At 56.1% G+C, this 19,678-nt stretch overlaps 1 protein-coding gene across 27 annotated transcripts in view; it reads left to right on the forward strand.

Moving 5' to 3' along the window:
- The window catches only part of NRXN2 (neurexin 2), a 104,043-nt gene that overhangs the window by 18,034 nt on the left and 66,331 nt on the right, over positions 1-19,678 (forward strand). For 17 of the 27 annotated variants that reach the window (XM_019645394.1, XM_019645395.1, XM_019645403.1 and 14 more), the window contains exons 3-6: positions 3,286-3,303; positions 8,194-8,223; positions 10,460-10,531; positions 14,746-15,047. In XM_019645394.1, the coding sequence (XP_019500939.1) occupies positions 3,286-3,303; positions 8,194-8,223; positions 10,460-10,531; positions 14,746-15,047 (422 nt within the window). The remainder of the gene's footprint in view (positions 1-3,285; positions 3,304-8,193; positions 8,224-10,459; positions 10,532-14,745; positions 15,048-19,678) is intronic. The other 10 variants (XM_019645404.1, XM_019645401.1, XM_019645383.1 and 7 more) reach the window with 5 other exon arrangements.

The raw sequence follows: 19,678 nt of genomic DNA on the forward strand, positions 1-19,678 counted from the left end.
CTTTAAGCAAGGTTGTGACTTGGTTGGACCACTTTGGCGGTGGTTGGACTATGAGTTGCAGGGTCAAAGGACTGGCTTTAGAGGGAGATCATTTTAGAGACTTATTAATGTTCTAAGGAGAGGATCTGATGAAGGTCTGGCCTTGGGGCTGTGGTGATGGTAATGGAGGGATGGAAGAGTTTCTAGGAGTTCAGTTTTTAGGGTTTTAGAAAGTGGAACTGACGGACCTGGTGATTGATATGAAAACAGAGCAAGGCTGGGCCAGCTGAGTGGCTCAGTTGGTTAAGAGCTCGCTCAAGAGTGCGAGCTCTGAGCAACAGGATCACCGGTTCAATTCCTGGCCCGAGCTGAGCTGCCGTTGAGCTGCCCACAGGTGGCAGGATGGCTCAGCTAAAAAAAGAAAAAAAAAGAAAACAGAGCAAGGCTGGTTTCTGGGTGCCTAACCCGTTCAGGGAATGCAGGCTGGGGAGAGGGCGTGTGGGGGAGGGGTTAGGGGGTCCATCTTGGTCATGTGGAGGGTGAGAAGCCCACGAGGCACTCAGGTAGAGCTTTTCTGGAGGTGAGGCAGGTGGATATAAAGGTCAAGAGCACAGAAGAGAGGTTTGTACCAGAGCTACTGAAAAGCTCTGAGCGTGTGTGTGCGCGTGCGTGTGTGTGTGTGTGTGTGTGTGTGTGCATGTTGATCACCACAGTATTTGGTCAGGTGTGTATCTGGTACCTGTGTCAAGAGAGCCTGGCTGGGGATGGGCAGGGAGACCAACCAGCAGGAGTCTAATGCAGGGGTGAGAGGTGAGGGTGGGGGCTGTGATGACCTAGGAGTGCAGTGGACAAAGGCCACGGTGATTTTGTGCTCCTGGACCAGTGTCCTTAGCTGTCTAAAGGAGATAGATAATGCCACAGAGCTCATGCGGGCTGCTGTGAGGCTGATGCGTGCTGACGCATGTTGAGGGGCCGTAAGGCACACATGGCTCTCTAATGGAATCTATGGAGCCTGGCAGAGTGTGGGTCGCATAGTGGCTGCTCAAGAAGTGTTGGTTGAAAGCAGTGCTGTTGCCAAACGCAGGAAACGGGCACTTAGTTGCAGGGGTGGAGATGTTGAGCAGGGCGGAAGTGGTGGAGTTTGGATGGCAGAGAGCTGCCCTGGTAATTGCTGCGGACAGGTGAGGATGCAGGACTGGCACTCAGGGAAGAGGCCGGGGCTGCACATACAAGTTTGGGGGTCCTTAAGCCACGAGAGTGAGCTACCACTGAGGAGGGAGGGACAAGAGAGAGGAGTGGGGATGGCGCGGGACTGAGCTTGGAGGGGCCATGATGGCAGGTGAGGGGCACAGGTGAATCAGCAGAAAGCGAAGAGCAGCAGAGAATGAGTCCCTAGGTGCCACCTCTCAAAAGGCCAGGAGAGGGGAAACTTGTGCAGGCAGCAAACCAAATTTGGTTGTTTCACCTTCCTGAGCGTAGGTTGGTGGCGGGGGTTATGCCTTTTGCGGTACCCGCCATATTGGATTGTCTAGAGGTCACCATGCCTCCTAGTCCTACAGTTGCTGGAGAGATGGTTGTGCTGACTGACCAGGACCTGCGCACACTGGAGCCAAAGAGATCTGACATAGGCTCCTCATGAGAGCCCCAGGATTTTCCCGCGGGCCTCTTCAACTAGCCAGGTCTCCCCAAATGTAATGCGATTCAGTTTAAAAAAATCATTGTATACACAGTTTTAGGGGACTGCAGCTCTCAGGTAAAAGAAACTCTGTGTTGTGTAAAAGTGTGTTTGTAACCCATGTAGATATATAGAGACATGTATGTGTAGGTTTAGAAAATGGGAGATAGACAGAAAAGGGAGCCGTGTTCATCTCAGGGTGTGTGTCTTCAGCCACCGGAGGGCATGTGGGGTGGTGGTGTCTGCATCTAATGCTCTGTATTAGGTCACTGCAGGTATTGATTCTGCGTTTAGCCTGTGTGTGTGTGTATCATGGGGTGGCAAAGCTATGATGAACAACAGTGTGTGTCTCTGCACTAAAGCTAACCCCTAAGAGCGAATGAGCAAATAACAAAATGTGGCTGGAGGTAGGAGGCCAGGGTGTGTGCTTGTAAGCCTGAGTGTGTATGAACAGCTGTTTGTGTGTATGCGTGCGTATCCAGGGGCCCGCATGCGCACGTGTGTGTTTCCCTCTGGGTCTGTATGTTCGTAGGATGTGCTGTTTCTGTTCCCGCCTGTTGCTTCTCTAAAGGCTCCCAGTAGGTGAGCGTGTCAGAAATGCTTGGAGAGGGGTGACTTGTCCTTTTACAAAGCAGGCCAGAGCCCAGCGTGCTACAGGAGTTGCAGCTTACTTGAAGGAACTGCCTCCATCCTGTCTTCCTTCTGTCTTCTCTCTTGACCCATTGGGTGAGCCCCAGGCCCAGGCCCAGGCCCCACTAGGTGAGGGCTGACTGCCCAAAGGCTGTAGCTTGGGCACAGTTTGGCCCACTGAACTTGGACCCTCTTGCACCACTGAAGTGGCCCATCCAGCCTGGGGGCCCCTTGCCTCACTCAACTGTTAAGAAGGCATTTATCATAAAATCACAGAACCAGAGGCCAGAGGGGCCTCAGAAACCATCTAGTCCACCCCTCTCACTTTTGCAGAAGAGGGACTGGGGGCTCAGAGAGGTTAAGTGACCAGGATGGGAGTCTCACAGCACTTTGAGGCAGAATTGTGTTTTCTGATTTGTATACTCAGGATTTTTCTCCCCTGGGTGGGTGGGAGGTGGGGTGTGGTTGGGTCCTGTGTGCAAAGGCTTCCGGTGTGAGTGGTGTGAGAAATTAAAAGTGTCTCTGGATCGATAAGTGCCTATGTGTGTCAGTGTGTCACTGAGCGTGAGTGTGTCTCGGGTAAGCCCTGTGTGAGCGTATCCCCATCTGCCTCAGAGACGCACTGGAATGCAGGGGAGGCGCGTGCCCGTGCCCGGGAGAGCCAGGATGCCTGCCTGCCTGCCGCTCCTGGCTCTGCCTCCGATTCTCCACGTGACCCTGAGTGCTCACTTCCCTACCCGGGGCCTCAGTTTCCTGAAATGTAACATGAGGCTTGGGTCCTCTTGGACTGTGTGACCCTGTATGTGAGGCACTGACTCAGGAAACACCTCAGTCTCTGTTTCATCCCCAGCAGAGCTGTCCACATTGGGTGACTCGTGTCAGGGCCTGGGAACCCATCACTCCCCTGGGAGCCCTGTCCTTGGTACCTTTGCTAATAGCCCTCCTTTTTTTCTCTCTCTCTCTCTCTGCCTCGCCCCTTCCTGGACCTTGCTGGCCTGTAGAGGAGCACCCCATGGAAGGTGAGTGATACCTTTTGGTCACTGGGGTGGCGGATCAATCACTGTGGGGTCTTACGTGAGGGGTATTGTTGGCCACTTATGGGCTCCCTCCCCTGCCCATGCCCGGGGAAGGATGTCTGGGTGTCCTCTCGGTGGCCTTGGCCCCACCTCTGGCCTAGTCCCTCTTTACTGGTTTGCTGGGGGAGAACTGCCAGGCAGAGGGCAGGCCTTTCCACGTGCCCGTCTTCAGCGCCAGCCTGCCCACTGGCCTTCCTTCTTCTTCTGTAGGGAGGAGACAGGTAGTGGGAGTGGATGATTCTGAAATGCCCAGAAGTGAGTGAGGAGACGCTGTTTGCCCAGCTGAGGAAGCTTAGAAAAGCCATGCTGACAGGGGCTGGGGTGGGGGGCTGGGGGTAGGACTGGGGGCGGCACTTGGGTAGAACCCCCTCTGGGGTCTGGAGAGTACAGGCAGAGGGTGGGGGCCAGTGCCCTGGTCAGGGGCTGTGGGTAAGCGGCGGCTTCTCCACTCTGACTGACACTTGCGGCAGGCCGCTGGCCCCTGGCTGGTAGGCAGGGGTGGTCCGCCTCCTCCTTCAGCTCAGGCCAAGGGCAAGGGCTGGGAGCATGCCTCTCTGTGGGGTTTCTCTGTCCATTCTTCCCGTCTTCTCTTTCTTTTGCCTTTTCTCTCGTGCTGGTTTTTCTCCAGGGCTCTGTCCCCAGACCTCTTTCTGTCTCTTGTTCCTGCCCTCCTCCAGGCTCTCTCTGGGCTCCCGTCATTCTCTGAACCTCCCCCCTCGGTTTGGTTGGCCCTGTTTCTTTTCCTCCTGGGGGGGGGTAGACTAGGCCAGGGAGAGGGAGGACAGTCGGATGGTCCTGTCTTGGAGGCTGGGCTGCAGGTGAGCTCACGGGGGCACTTTGGAGAAGGCAGGCAGCAGGGTGGCGGGAGATGGGATCCCAGTCACCGAACCGGCCCACGTTCTCGTCCTGCAATAGCAAGTGGGAGAGGGAGGGACACAGGCATCGCTGGGCCTGGGTCCTGCCCTGGGAGGAGCAGGGGAGAGCACCCAGGATGCAGGAGCCCTGGGGATCAAAGAAGGGAGGGGCTCTTGGCCTGAGTGTGGGGCTGGAGTCCACGTTTCCTTGTGGTGTCCGCGGTAGGCTGGTCTCTTCTCTGTAGATGTCCTCAGGTCCCTTGGGCCTGGCATGCAGGCACCCAGGTGTGCGTGTGTGTGTGTGTGTGTGTGTGTGTGTGTGTGTGCGCGCGTGCTCTCTGTGTTGTGTGCCTCTGTGCACGTCTGTACATCTATGCTGTGTACCTGCACCTGAGTGTGTGTGGAGGTGTGTGCACCTCCATCGCCGTGTCTTCGGTGGCGTGGGCCACATCTCTGTGCCTCTGTAGGAGTGTCTGCATCTGTGTCTGCATCTCCGTGTGTCAGTGTTTACCTCCGCATGTGAGAGAAAGAGTCTGCGTTTCTGGGTGGACGCAGCCTTCTGAGGGCTGGAGATAAGATTTAGTGCTGATGTGACTTTTACTTGCTCTTGATGTCATGTCTCCTCCGGAACAAAGGGAGAGATGAAGGGAGGAAGAAGAGGGGAAAAACGGGTGGAGGAGAGAGGCTTGGGGGGAGGGAGGAGGGGTGAGTAGATGTGAGGAGAGGAGAGAAATGGGGCAGGGAAGACAGCCAGGTTAAGAGAAGTGAGCAGGAGGGCTGCTGGGGGTGGGTGGGGTGGGGGAGTGACTGGAGCTAGGAGGAGAGAGAAAAGGGAACAGTTCTTTTCCAACAAGTAGGATAGGCAGGGACGAGAAGGGAAGTTGGGCTTTGGGAACAAGTGAGAAAGGAGACCCCTGACGCCGCCACCCAGCACCCAGCCGTTCCCTGTGGGAGGCATGTTTGGATGTGGCCCTGCGCGTGCCTGCATGTCAGTGGCTGTGTGTCTGAGGCTTGTGTGAGTGGGAGTGTGTGTACACACCTAGGGATGTGATGCCTCTGTGTGTCTCTCTGTGACATGTCTGCCTGTGTGTCTCTCAATCTTGTCCCCTATAACCGGCTTCCTTCTTTCGATGGCTGGTCCTCTTGGGATTTTGGTAGGAGAGGAAGGGAGTGCGACTGAGAGTGGGGAGGTGGGTTTGGCAGGTGGTGGTTTCAGGGGACTGGGCTGGGTCCTCCTTTGTGGCACTGTGCTCTGGACTCCGCAGTTTCCCCTTCAGATCTGAGTCCCCCGTGCCTGCACCCTCTTTTCTTGTCCCTCCATGCTGTGTCTCAGGCTTAGCTTTCTCCCAGGAACTCAGCCATTCTGCTCCCCAGCCCCGTGCTGAGCACCTCCTTTTGGAGATCCCAGCTGCCCCGCCTCCATCCCCTCCAGCCTCTTGTAGCAGGAAGAGAAGACCTAGAAGCAGCCAGATAACGTGCCCTAGGAAAGGACCCTTGGTAATGCCATCCATCACTGCCAGCCTCTTCTCTAGTGGTAGGAGGAGGGGCTGGTGCCACAGGTGGACGTGGGGAGGGGCACACATACCGAGGGGGAGCTGGGCATGAGGAGGGAGCAGAGATTTCAGGGCCAGGTGGGGAGGCAGGCTTTAGGGCGAGAACCCTCAGGCCAGGCTGGGCTGAGCCTTGGGAGACAGGGCAGGGAACTGGCCTCCCCTTCACCAAGATGGCTGGTGCTGTCACGCCTGAGGGAGCTGAGCAGCTGGTTGCCGTGGTGACAGAGGGAGAGTGCCGCATGCTAATGAGGCTGGCTGGGAGCTGGGCAGTGGAAGGGTCTGTGAGGGGAGAGATGCCATTCCCCCCAGTAGTACCAGCCTGAGGGGGACAGAGGCCCGAGGGGGACAAAGGGCGGGCCCACGGGACACTGGCTCCCAGATCTGGATTTCCAAGGCTGGGAGCCTGCAAACAAGGCTATTTGTGCCGAGGGGAGATAGATGAGGGGTCAGGGTCTGCATCTGGGTCCTGGATTTAGGGGGTTTGCAAGAAGATGCTGGGAGTTCCTGGGGGAAGAGTTGGTGGGAGGCATTCAGAGCAAGGAATAAGACTCAGTCCAAATGCTTGGGTCCCCCCTGTTTTGTGGCTAAAACCTGTGTCTTCCCAAGAGCTGTCTGTCCTGAGGTGGCCCTTAGCAACTGTGGCCTGCTCCCGCAATAGCCTCAGACCCAGAGGTGGGCAGAGACCCATGCCTCCGAGAGAGGAGAAGGGGGCCACGTGAGCCATCTGTCCACGTTTCCCATGGGCTGCAGGCCATGGCCCCTGGCCATGCCTCCCTGGCCTCTTGCTGCCTTCCTTCTGCACCCAGGCATCCTGGCCCTCAGCTTTGTCCCAGGCATACCTGGAGCCCTTTCCCCTGGACACTCCCGTCCTGGCCCCGTTTCTGCCCCCAGGGCCCACATCTCATTGCCACAGCAGCTGGGATGGTTTTCAAGGGCGAGGAGGGACCCTTTCCCATCCTCTAGACCAGACACCACTGGTGCAGGGTCGCGGGAGTGGGAGGGCTGACGTTCGGCCGGGCTGGCTGGCTGGTCATCTCAGGCCCTGGGGTCTCAGCCTAGCTGTGGGGCCTGGTGCTGCCAGCCTCTATAGAGAGAGTTCCTTGGCTGGTGACCTCTTGGGGACTGCGGTCCTGGTCCAGTGGGTCAGAATCTCTCCCCCTAAGGCTGAGGAGTACCCTTAGGTCAGGGCTGACCATGCTCTCTTAAGGGGACAAGGTAATGCTGAAAGAAATCCCAGCTGCTTCTGCTCTCAGTTTTGGATACGGGGTATCTGTTTTCTATTTTCAAAGTTCAGCTTTTGGGTCATCTCAGAGAGGGCCTGGCCAGAGAAAGGGGGTCCGCAGAACAATTTGTGAACAAGGCATTTGACCTCTCAGCAATCTGGGTCTTCTGCCCATGGGTCTTGGCTGGCCTCTTTACCCCGTACTGGCCCTCCTCTCTCAGTCCTCCTTGTGGAGGAATCCCAGCCCCCCAGCCTTGCTCCAGTGTCCCCCTAGCTTCTGCATTCTCCTGCCTACTTCAGTACTCACGTTGTCCTCTTGAACCCCAGTTTCCTTGTAGGACCCAGGTTTGCAGGGTACCTGTTCTCCATACAGAGGTTGTGTGAGGGGCAGCTGGGAGGATTGGAACTGGACAGAAGCCTTCCCAAAGCTCGCTGTGCTGGGGGATTCCTTCTAGGTCCAGGCTCCTCCTACCCCCCTCTTCTCCTCTGCCAGGGTTATAGGGGTAACAGGGATGGGATGTGGGGGGTTGGAGGTCCCCTTTGCCCTCTCAATCCCACGCTAACAGGACACTCTCTCTCTCTCCAGGTGGCTTTGATTTTTGTGTCGTGTTTTATTTTCTCCTCCATCTGAATCGTTTTTCTCGTTGACCGTTTTTTTTTCTCTCCGTCTCCCGGAAGAAAAAAAAAAAGAAAAAAAGAAAAAGGAAAAAGCAGCCCTCCCAGCCTCATGCTTCTCCTCCTTTTCCTTTTTTTTTTCCGGCAAGAAGAAAAAAAAGAAACCAAAATCTCCTCTCCCCCTGCAGTGACTCCCTGTCCCATCCTTCCTCTGGCTCTGCCTGTACCCCCTCACCCTCTCTTGTGCTCCCCTTCTCTCTCTCTCTCTCTCTCCTCTCCTCTCTCTCTCTCTCTCTCTCTCTCTCTCTCTCTCTCTCTCTCCTCTCTCTCTCTCTCTCTGTCTTCCCCTCTCCTGCCCTCCACCCTCTGTTTCGGCATCGGGCCCCTTTCCTCAGCTTCTGGGCTGGGGGCCTTCCCCCGATGTCTGTCACAAGTTAAAAAGGGTTTTTAAATTGTGGCAGCAAAAGCTTTTTTCTCCCTTCTCTCCGGCTGATTTTGATGACTCGTGTTTTCTTTGTTTCTTTCCCCTTTTCTTTCTTTTTCTTCTTTTTTTTTTCCTTTCTTTCTTTCTCTCCTTCCCCTTTCCAAGGTCCGGCTCACCTGACGTTAAACAGCGAAGGTATGGTTTGAAGTTCTGGTTTGCTTTGGATTGGACTGGATTTGCCCCCAACCCGCGCCTGGATTTTCTGTTCCTCTCCCGGTTCCCCTTTCCCCGCTCCCACCTGTCCCCTCCTTCCTTCCCTTCCTGCCCCTTCCTCTGCCATGTTTTTATTTTATGGGGGGTGCTGGGGTGGGGGTGGGGGGTTTGTCCCTGTCTGTGCGCTCCCCTCTTCCCATCTCCCCGACACAACTCCATCCACCCTCATCTCACCTTGGTTTCTGACATCAAGAGATGTTTGAACTCCTGCCGTTGTCTCCAGTCACCTTTTTTGCGTTTTCCTGGTGGTGGATCTTGCTTTTTTTCTTTCTCATGGTGGTATTTTATTTCCTTCCACTCATTCTGATCATTCTTTCTTCTCTATGAACCCAAATAAAAAGGGAAAAGCATGGGCTGGAGAAAGAATTTTAGGCAGCCCCATTCCCCTCACCCTGCTGCTTTGGGATGCCCCCTATATCCACATGGGAGTAAGTGGGAAAAATGGAGGACTCCTGGTGTGGGATACCCCCTTTCCACAGCGGTCCGACTGCACGCCCTCACCCTTGATCTTTTGAACGTCTCTTGACTGTTTAACAGATGAGGACGTTTAGGCCCAGAGAGATGAAGTGACTTGCTAGTGATTACGCAGCCTCTAATTGGTGGTACTGTTGGGACTGCTCATCTATTTTTAGCTTCCCTTCCACCAAGTCCCTACCATCTTTAAAAGCCCTGGTGTTAAGTAGCTTGAGACAGAGCCCAGGAGTCCTGACTGTGGTCCCTCCAGCTATGACCTTCCCTAGGCCTCCCTGTCATTGATGCTCTTGAGCTCAGGTATTTGGCCTTCTAGACCCACAGGCACTGCTCCCCTGCCCAGGGCCGTACCCTGTGGGCTCATCTTCCATAGGGATGAGCTGTCCTTAGCCTGTGGGCAGCAGAGGCCTACAGGATGAAGACTGGGCTGTGGGAGAGACTCAGACCTGGAATTTGGGGTGGATTTAGGTCTGGGAAGAGAGGGGCCTGTGGTTCTTGTAGGGATGTCAGATTATGGTAAGACGCGGGGAAAGAGAAAGTCCCAAGAGGAGAGTCAGGACCTGGTTGGTTCGCTCACACTTTTCTCGCCTGTCAGTGCTTGGTTCTGGGGGTGCTGGCTGTGGCTCAGCTTTGTCATAGACGAAGGATCCCCTTCCCATCCTCCCTGGAAAGGTCCACAGCTCAGGTGTTATTCTAGCTTTAGTTCTGGGGATTTGGGGTTGGGGTGGGAGTAAGGGCCCGCATAGGGACTTTTAAACTCCATTCTTGAGTTTTCCCTCATCCTGAAGCCATCCCATCGGGTCTGGCAAAAGGTGTGGGTGCCTGGGAGCCAGGCGCTGAGCGCACAGGTCACTGGCAGGGTGGGCGGAGAGCTCAAGCTGAGTTGGGATCTAGATGTGGTACCATGTGTCTGTGGAGGGCCTTTGGAGAGGAGGCCTGGGGGTGGTGAGGAGCAGGCAGTCATTCCTGAGAAAGGGCTTCCCCACAAGTACGAGGTGCTCCAGCCAGGCAGGCCCTCCCTTGGTGTGCACAGCCCCCTGAAGGCACAATGGAGGGACAGAGGACAGACAGAAACCAACTGGCAAAGACGAGGGCAAAGGAGACAATAAGAGCACTCGGTAGTAAATGAGCCAGGTGTAGACAGAGAACCAGCTTTGCCTCAAGGATAGGCAAAGATCAGACGAGGGGTGTGGTGTGTGAGTCCTGGCATTTTGGAGGAGGGGTGCCTGCTTCAGGCTCTTGAAGAGCATGAACTCTGACCCAGCAGAGAGGGTGTGAGCAAAGAAGCAGAGTGGGAAGGAGAGTGAGGCAGCAAAGGCGTGGGCGCTCAGGCCTCCAGGTCCTGAGGGCTGGCCTGTGTGCATGCTCTTGGGCCTCAGGGGCCCCTGAATGAACCAGCAGTGAGGCCTCTGCTCCTCTGCCCCATTCTCCCCACCCCTGGGCGAAGGGCAGAAGTCGGTGGTCATGAGTCTGATGGGGTCAAGGCCATGGTCCTTGGTTTGTCAACTGTCTCTTTCCTTAGAGGCCCCGAAGCAAGTGAGTCCCCAGAGCAGTTCCCCTCCGCTCCAAACCCGCACCCCTAAGCAAGAGGACCTCTGCCTTGGAGAGGGCCCTCCATCACCTCAAGGCTGGGGAGGGACTGGCTGGGTAGCCCCCTGTGCCTGACTCCCCAATTCTGCTTCTCCAGTAGGGTCCTTACTGTTCTCCGAGGGGGGGGCCGGGAGAGGAGGAGCCAGCGATGTGCACCAGCCAACAAAAGGTCAGTGACCCCACGGTCTCCAGAGAGCCCAGCCCCACTCCCTGCAGGCTAACTGCACTTCCCCGGGGGAAGCTGAGTCAATAAAGGTGTGCCCTCTCAGAGGCCCACAGGGACTGGTGGGCCTGCACCCCCAGGATCTGCCCTGGTGCGAAGGGCCACAAGGCTCCATTTGTTTCCCAAAGCTCAGTTGTCCTGGTGACCTCTGTCTAGAACACAGATGTCTTTTTGTGGCAGGTCAGACCCATCCCTAGAAAGTACCTTTCTCTGGTAGGGTGACCAGGTAGCAGGGTAACCCCCCGCCCTCCCCCATTTAACTATCAAATGCTGGTTGGCAGATGTGGCATTTATAATACACATGTATCAGACGCATCACCTCAATGAACTTCGGGGACCCTTTGTGGAAGGGCTCATTGCCCTGGGCTTACAGATGAGGAAACTGACGCTTGCCAAAGCCCCCTGAGGCCAGCACGAAGCCCTTGAGCCTGTCTCGGGGCCGTGAGTTTTAAGCACTGAGGATGCCTCTCTTAAGAGGTTGTCTTTCCTAAGAAGTTTACTGGGCACTTTCGCAACCCCCCAAGGAACGCCAGTGGGTGCCAAGCACCAGGTCTATCGAGTCCTGTCTGCATTCTTTTAGTACGTGATGTTCTGTCGGCCTGGACTGCCGCCATCCCTGCCCTCCTCCCCAGCTATGTGGTGTCTGTTTCAGCTGACTCTTGAAAAAGCAGCCAGGCCGTCCACACTGGAAGTCGCCCCTGAACTACTCAGGCACATCCAGATGCCCCTCGGTGTTCCCCTTGTCTACACGTCCGTCACACGGCCCGTCACACGGCCTCAGAACTGTCACTAGACCGAGCTCCCTGAGGACAGTGCTTGGGTCTTTTCGTTTGTATACCCCAGTGCTTTACACACAAATAGGCGTGTGCTCTGCAAGTTTATTTTCAATGGGTGACTGGTCTTTGTTTTCAAGGGGCTCATTGACATTCTAACAAATAAGTACAATAAAGCGTGGAACATTCAAACTATATGAAAAATGCAGACTTTGTCCAGAGGAGTTAATTTATGCAGTGATCTAGAGAGAGAGGCAGCACACACAGAGAAACTGACACAGTACAAGAGCCATTTATGTGTGGAGTGGTTCACCGTTTAGGAAGTTGCACCCGTCTACTCTTTTTCTAGATGCCTACAGCAACCTGTGAGGTCGGTCGACCAGTGATTAGCTCCTTTGTCCAGAGGAGAAAGTCTGGGGCTTAGAGATGTTGCCTCTTGGCCAAGGTCGCAAAGCTGGTGGAAGAGCCAGCATTAGTTCCCAGGTCTTTCTCACATCACACTTCCTCTCCAGGGAGCGATACAAGATGTTACTAGGCAGTAAGTGCCAAACGAGCAGAACAGACAGCTGTAGTGCTGGCGAGTCGGGAGGGGTGGAGGGGGACTGGAGACCTTCCCAGAGGAGGTCCTGGGCCTGGAAAGGAGGCAGCTGCTCTGCCCCACACGGGCGCTCAGGAATCCAGGACCACAGCAGCTGGTCTCTAGCCACGTTCAGCTGGACTGGGGGGACACTTGTGGGGCTCCGCGCTCCCGACCTGGGAGATAACCAAGTATCAGCGACTACCCCGCTTCCTGTGTTAGGGGCTATTAGGAGCTCTGATCGTTGTTCAAGGGCTGCTGGGAGTTGTAGTTCCCAGACCGTCTGGGCTGCGAGATGGGGGAGAGCGCCCCCTGGTGCTTCAGGTCTTGCTCCGCCCAAAACTGATTTGCGTTCTAGCAGCCCCCCACATCTTTACCCAGAAAGAGTCCCCCCACAAATCCCTTGAGGCCTTGTTGCCCTCCTCCCCACTCAGGGTCTTTCTCTGTCCTTCCCACCATCCTCGGGTTTCCCGGTTCACATTTACTCATCTTTTTTTGCCCTCCTCTAATTCTTTTGGGCTCCCTCTGACTGCTCCAAGCCTCTTTCCATCTCTGGGCCTTCCGGGGTCTCTGGCTGCAGTGGGAATTGGAGAACGTGTAGACCCAGGCTCCAGAGTGGCTGGCTTTGCCTCCTCTCCTAGGAGACCTAAGGCAGAGCTCCGAGGAATCCAGGAATGGCTCGTTTCTCCACTTTGCCTTGGCAGCTGTGGTCCAATCCCAGGCGCCTCTCTCCTTTTTACTGGCCTCTTTTGTTCTGTCCCAATCACTTTTCACGTGGTTGCCTTATTCTTTTCTTTCTTTCTGTTTGACTCTCCCTTTAATGATATTTTCTTGGACTGCAGTGAAGGTGAGGGAGTGGGAGGGAAGGCCGGGCTTCTGGGAGGGACTAGTACGTGTGGCAAATCCAAGGTCAAACACGTTCCCTTTTCTGGTCCTTGAGCCCTCAGCTTTGCCAGTGCCTGGGCAGCAGGCCTGGTTGCTATGGAAACAGTAAGGTCCTGAGAAAGCTTTGGCTTCCATTCCCTAGAGGTCGCTGTCCCCTTTCTTTGCTGGCCCTCTTCCCATCACCCTTACCTGTCCCCTCCCAGCTTGCTCCTTGTCTTTATCCAGGTTGCTTCACTCCGTCACCTCTTGCTCCTTCAGTGCTCTGACCCGTCATCATTTCCTTTTTGTCCCCAGTGGTCCATCACTCCCCCTCCCTCCGTGGCCTCCCTCCACACCTTCTCCTTCTTGACCCCTTCCCTTTATTCCCTGGCACTCCCCATGGGAGCCCTGAGGTAGGCAGAGCAGGGCTTCTGACTGTCCCCACATTGCCTGTGTCCCCATCAGCCTTGCTGCCCTGTGACCTCAGGAAACCAGGCCTTGCCAGCTGCAGCAAGTGTGGTGCCAGGCTCTGGGGCAGCAGCTGGTGCCTTGGCATCCGGAGGCAGTGAGGACAGAGTCTACGGGCAGCCTGCCCAGATGGAGAGAAGAAGCGAGGCTGTTGTGTGCAGGGGAGGGGCATCTGCAGAAAATGTACCCAGGGAGCCCCTGCCTCCACACGCCTGCTGCTGTGGCCGGGCCCACAGAAGGGCAGGTGCCTTCTGAGGGCCGTGCATGCGTGGCGCCGTGCCTTGCTCCTTCCCAGACTAAGAGCCCCCTCCCCCAAAGGCCTTTCCCAGGCCGTCTTGTTCTGTGAGGGACAAGCCATCTGCTGGGGAGGAAAAGCGAGTCACTGTCAGAGTCCAGGTTCTCTGCTCTCCCTTGCCTCCATGTCCCGTTCTCTTCCCTCTGTGTGGGAAGCTGTGGGGCTGGTACCCCAACTTCCCTCCACCGGGCCTTCAGCCTCTCGCTTGTCACCCACTTATAGAACACTAAATGGCCCTAAGGGTCTCCCGGTTATTTTTGCTTCTGCTTAAAAAGTGCCAGTGACAGGAACCCTGTGCGGGGTGCTTACACACACACATCACACATGCACACGTGCATGCAGGAGACCCAGGCCTCCCCTTGCACTCTCACCCCTAGCCACCTGCCTGGCACACGGGGTCTCACACCCACCCCCTGGGGCTCCTCAGAGGCTCTGTGCCTAAGGGCCCACCTGTGCTGTCCTCTCTGATTGGAGCTGGGGGTGGGGGTGATAGCTGGCATGATGGCCACTGTGTAAGCCCCGCCCAGTGGCCCACTGCTACCTGGTGCATATCCATCCCTGTCACCTGCATTGCCTTCCCATGTGTCTTACCCCTGCCTCCCCCTCCCCACCGCTTCCCCATTCTTCTCATCTGCTCACTGCTACACAGCAGGCCTGCTAGTCTCATCCCCAACGGTGAGGCCTGAAACTGCCCCTGGGCTGAGAGTGGTTGTCACCGAGAAGAGGCAGGAGTGGGAGATGGGCTGCACTCAGGAGCCCTTGGTGCTCCAGCCATAGAGGGAGGCACTCACAGGGATAAGTCAGGTGGAGCCTCTTGTGTCTCTTCCACATCCCTTTGTTTAGGGGAGTGGCTGATGGGGGGGCTGGTGGGGGAGGAAGCAGTGAGAACGTCTGCTTTGCCTGGTCCTGTGGCAGCTTAATTGTCAGCTGTCAGTGTGAGAGCCACTTAGCGGCCTCCTGCTTTGGAAATGGGCACGGGGAAGTTGACTTCTGAGAGCAGAGATGGCAGGGTCCAGAGAGGAGGGTGGATGGGCTGGGGGCGGGGAGAGGGCCTGAAGCTTACAGTTGGGGCTGCGGGGTTCCGGTGCCCAGATCTGCACCTGGGCTGCTGGAGGGGAAGAGGGAGGTCTGGCGTACCTGTCCCGCTCAGCCCTCTCCCCTTTCCCCACACCACCACGTCCAGGCAAGGAGGAGTTTGTGGCGACCTTTAAAGGCAACGAGTTCTTCTGCTACGACCTGTCCCACAACCCGATCCAGAGCAGCACGGACGAGATCACGCTGGCCTTCCGCACCCTGCAGCGCAACGGTCTGATGCTGCACACGGGCAAGTCGGCCGACTACGTCAACCTGTCCCTCAAGTCCGGGGCCGTCTGGCTGGTCATCAACCTGGGCTCGGGAGCCTTCGAGGCCCTCGTGGAACCCGTCAACGGCAAGTTCAACGACAACGCCTGGCACGACGTCCGGGTCACCCGAAACCTGCGCCAGGTAGGGGGAGCAAGAAGACGGCCAGGGGCCAGCTGCGTCTGGGGCAGGATGGGGGTGTGGGTGCAGGGCATCAGGGCTCGGTGTGGAGGTGTGGTTCTGGAGAAGGTCGAAGCTTGGGGCTCTGGGGTCCAGGAGTGCAGCAGTAGCTGGCAGGCTTCAGGGACCAGGGACCCGAGCTAGGGAGGAGACTGAAGAGCTGCCTCGGTCTGCAGCCTGAGGGGTGGGGAAGGGCCAGGCTCGGATGGGTGGCGGTCACTGGGGTTTCAAGGGCTGGGGCTGAGAAACCAGGTGATCTGGCAGAAGGGCGATTTGGGAGAGATGGGAGGAGAGAGAGAGAGCCTGGATTGGATGGGTGGGCCCTGGGGGGCTATGGGTTGGGGAGACTCTGGCCTGAAGGAACAGCTGTGGGTGTCCCCGACTCTAGGGCAGAAAAGTACAAACGAAGCCTGAGGTATGTGGGGGCAGGATGTGGCCTGCCCCCAGGTGGGGCTACCTTAGGATAGAGGCAGGGATGGGGTCAGAGCAAGGCGGAAGGGCAGCAGATACATGAGGGAGAGCAGGACTGGAGAGGGGCTCGATCCCGTCTCTCCTCTGGGCAGCACCCCCAAAAGAGCCCAGGCTCTCGCAGCAGTCCGCGGCTGCCTTTCCATGGCTCCCAGGCCAGTCCATGCAGGAGCTCAGGGGAGACTCTTGGTTTGGCCCCTGCAGGCAGGACAGGGCTCTTCTCTGCAGTGTCCCCTCAGTTCTTGCTCCCAGACTCACCCCCTGGAGAGGTGCCGGTATTCCTGGGCATCAGCCCTGTCCTCTTAATAGTGGCCTTTTTGCCTCTCACAAGACCCAGGCTGGCTATGGCAGGTGAGGCCATCTCTCTGGCCAGCCTTCTGCTTGACAGCAGCCCCCACTGCTTGTTTCCAGCCCTGAGAAGTTCCCACCTCTAGCAGGGTCCAAGCCAGACCCTTCTTTGAAAGCAGGAGAGGCCACTGCATCCGTGGTGGCTCCTGTCCCCACTTCCTGACTCCTTGCCCTGCTCAATCAGAGCCCGGGCCCAGGTGCGCAGGCTTTTGGGGCCCTTCCCTCACAGGTCCAGCACTTTCTCTGATGGCAAGGAAGGTCTTCGGGCCCCGTCTCCAGCAACCTAAGGGCAACCAGGAGCACAGAGCACCCCCACCCTGGGAGGCGCTCTCTGCTGGTTTGCAGCCCCTCTCTTGCTGGTTACCTTCTCTGTACTTTCTGGGCTCGCCGTGTGGTGGCTTACCTCCGGTTGTGTCCTCTTAATCATCATCCCCTTCCTCTTCTTCCTCCCACTGAAAGGCTCGTCCGTCCGTGGGAGGTCAGGATTCTGGCTGACCTTGCACTCTTCTTACCTTTTCCTCTTCAACACGGTTGAGCTATGATCTAATGGGGAGCCTCCTCCTGGCGTGCCCCCCCCCCCGTCGCTTTGGGGACACTGTGAAGAATCCTGCTGTTCCTTCTGAGCCTGCCGCCACTTCTTGTAGTTGGGCCCCCACCCAGGTGCCTATTCTTAGTGCCTCTCATACTCTGCAGAGTGGTGTTCTTGGTGGGGGGACTCCTCCTCGGGACAGTGCCCCTATTCATGTCACATCGTGCCCTGACTGGGTGGGAGGGCTGTCCTGTGTTGTTACTACTGTCTGAGCCAAGCTGAGTGTGTCAGCTACATGTGTCATACACACATTTTCCTGCAGGGGGTGTGTGTGTGAGTTGCCGTAGGTGCTTCTTGCTTGCTTTCCCTCCCCAGGACCAGTGCTGTCACCTGGGACTGCCTTTGGCAAGATGCTCCAAGCCCAGAGTCCCTATCTGTGCATCATTTGGCCAGCAAATGTATTGTGCATCCATGCTGGGTACGGAAGGGGAAAAGGCCTGTCCCTGCCTTTACAGCCCTTCAGCTCTTAAGGAGACAGGATGAGTCTGTTAAAAGGGAACAGAGCAAAGCCATGCAAGTGCCAGCTGAGTGACAGAAACTTTAAATGTTCTAGGAACTCGAGCAATATGGAGAGAAAGGGGAGGTCTGTGGCTAAGGGAGGTGGGAAAGCTACAGAGGGGATGAGGCCCAGCCTTAGCAGCACTGAGTGTAGACAGTGACCCACGGTGGTCTCTTCCGGGCCTCACAGTCATGGGTCCATGCTGGAAACTGAAGGAAACCACTCCGCCCGCCTGTTCTACCGGGCAGGGCAGCGCAGGGTCAGGTCAGGTTGGCCCGAACACAGGCATTCAGGGCCAGAGGTGATGTCTGCTTAAAGGCTTTGATCGAGAGCCCTTTCTAAAAAAGGGCTTCTGGGGGGATTTTTGGACTCTAGTCCACATCTACAAAGTGAGGTGCAGCCCCTTTTTTGGTCACTGTGGCCATTGGGAAAAGGTCAGCCTCTGGGCTGTGCTCTGGACTCAGTGCTGTCACCCAAGGCCTAGCCTGTGGCAAGTCCATCCTCACCAGGCCCTTTGAATGCCTATCTTTCAGGGCTTCCGCGAATAAGTTATTGGGTCCTCTTGTCACTACAGTAGTGGTTCTCACTTGACCGAGGGTGGTGTGCTCCTCCTCCTCACCTAGGAGACATTTAGCAATGTCTAGAGACATTTTGGGTTGTCACAGCGCCGGGGAGGCTGCTACTGGCATCTAGTGGGTAGAGGCGAGGAAGCTGCTAAACATCCCACAATGCACAGGACAGCCCCACAGCAATAATGGTCTGGCCCCAAATGACGGTAGTGCCGAGGTGGAGAAAGGCCACTCAGACAAGTTTATACAGATGATATCCTCGGATCGGAAAGATCCTTTCGTGATCTGAGGGGTGATGTTGGGTTGGGGCTGGTGGTTTGAACCAGTGCCCTGTTTCCCCAGGAGCAAGGACAGGAGGTAATGTAAGAAATGACTTCTGCCTCCCTTACAGGGCAGATGGCAGGGTGTGAGAACACACCCGGCTCCACATTGTTTTCCCCAAGTGATTAGAACACCCCAGAACGAGCACAGAGGGGCTCTCCCTTCCCCTTGGTTCTGCAGCTGCGGGAATGGATCAAGAGGCCAGCTCCAAAGACCGGAAGGAGGCAGAATTCCCCCCCTTTCCCCGGAACTAGATAATTATCCCTGAAATCAGGAGGCTTGGAGCACAACAGTTCAGACTGGAGGAGGCCTGACTGAGACAGCACCTTGCTGTCACCTTCCTCTCCCTTCGAATCCAGCCTGAGGCCACTGTGACTGGAGGTGTCTCTTGGGGAATCTTTGCAGGGATGATTACCTTTGAGGGTTCCCTGAGGCTTATTTTAATCCTGGGCCCACTCTTCTCCCACATCCAGTATGCGTCCCACCACCATTCAAGCCGAGTGCAAACCCATTTCATCATTATTAGCCAGAACCAAATTTGGAAGACGAGCTGGCTACCAAAGTATCATGTGGTGCTTCCTCCTGCCCAGCTCCCGTGACGCTGCTTCTCAGTGCGGAGATTTTCAGGAGCGCCCCTGGGCCCCAAGGAGGAAGTCCCCCCAAAATGGGGTCTACCAGGCATTTGGGAATCCTTCCCCTACCTTCTGGGCCGGGCCACTCTTCCTCCCTGGCAGCTCCTGTGTCCTGTCTTAGGGCCTAACTGTGCTCCTCTGCATACGACGCCTATGCCAGCCTCCCTGGACCCCACCTTATTCCCACAGTTCTCCCACCAACGCCTTTCTGCCCATGGAAATCCTAGAGCTGGGGTTTGAATCAGACAGACTAGGTTCAAATCCCTGCTCTGCCACTAGTTCGAGTGACTTGAGGCAAGTTATGTAACCTCTCTGCGCTTAGCTCCTCACCAGCAAAGTGAGAACGAGCATTTCTTTGCTCTCTGACTGAGGTGATGCCGTAAAGCACAGCGCTTGGCACCATGTGAGCACTGAAGCGCTCGCTGCTGCTATCATTAGCTGTGCAGTTTTTTTCAATCCATTATTAGCCTAAATGCCACCTTCTTCATAAAGCCTGCCTTGATCCTCACCTCGCCCCCACCCCCTGCCCGGTCTCCCTTCTTTGCTATGTTCTAGCCCTACCGTCGCATTCCGTCTGTGTGGTCAATATCTGTGTTCATTTCTTTTCTCTACTTCTAGGTGGTAAGCTCCTTGAGGGCTTAATACCAGCAACTAGTTGTTTTTTTAGTGTTTGTTTTCTGGTTCGTTTGGGCTCTGTCTTGAAGCCCATTGATGGGTTTTGGACACGAGGACCCAGCAGATCTATTTCACAGAGCATTGAACCATCTCTTGTCCTCAGGAAAAGACCCCTATTGGCTGTACAGGAGAAAGCCCCTCCCACCCCCTCTTCTGAATTGCCACAGTGTCCCTCTTTTACCGCATTTCTCAGATTGTACTGTTACGTCTCTCCTCCACCAGCCCCTGAGTTCAAGGGCCTCATTTCTCTTTTGTATCTCACAAATTTGTCTAGCAATCCTGTGAAGTGGGAGGTATTCCCATTTCACCAACGAGAAAATCGAGACTCAGCAGGTTAAAGAACTTGCCCAAGGTTATCCGGCTAGGAGATGGGAGAACTGGAAGTCTGTCTAACTTCGAAGCCACTCTATTTCTCTGCCTCCCAGGGAGGGCCCGGTTGGTGTCATTGGTGCAGCATGCAAAGGTGGCTGTAGTTCGTCTTGTGGTTCTGCCAT

This window comes from Hipposideros armiger, unplaced genomic scaffold (assembly GCF_001890085.2).
Source record: "Hipposideros armiger isolate ML-2016 unplaced genomic scaffold, ASM189008v1 scaffold_93, whole genome shotgun sequence".
NCBI lineage: Eukaryota > Metazoa > Chordata > Mammalia > Chiroptera > Hipposideridae > Hipposideros > Hipposideros armiger.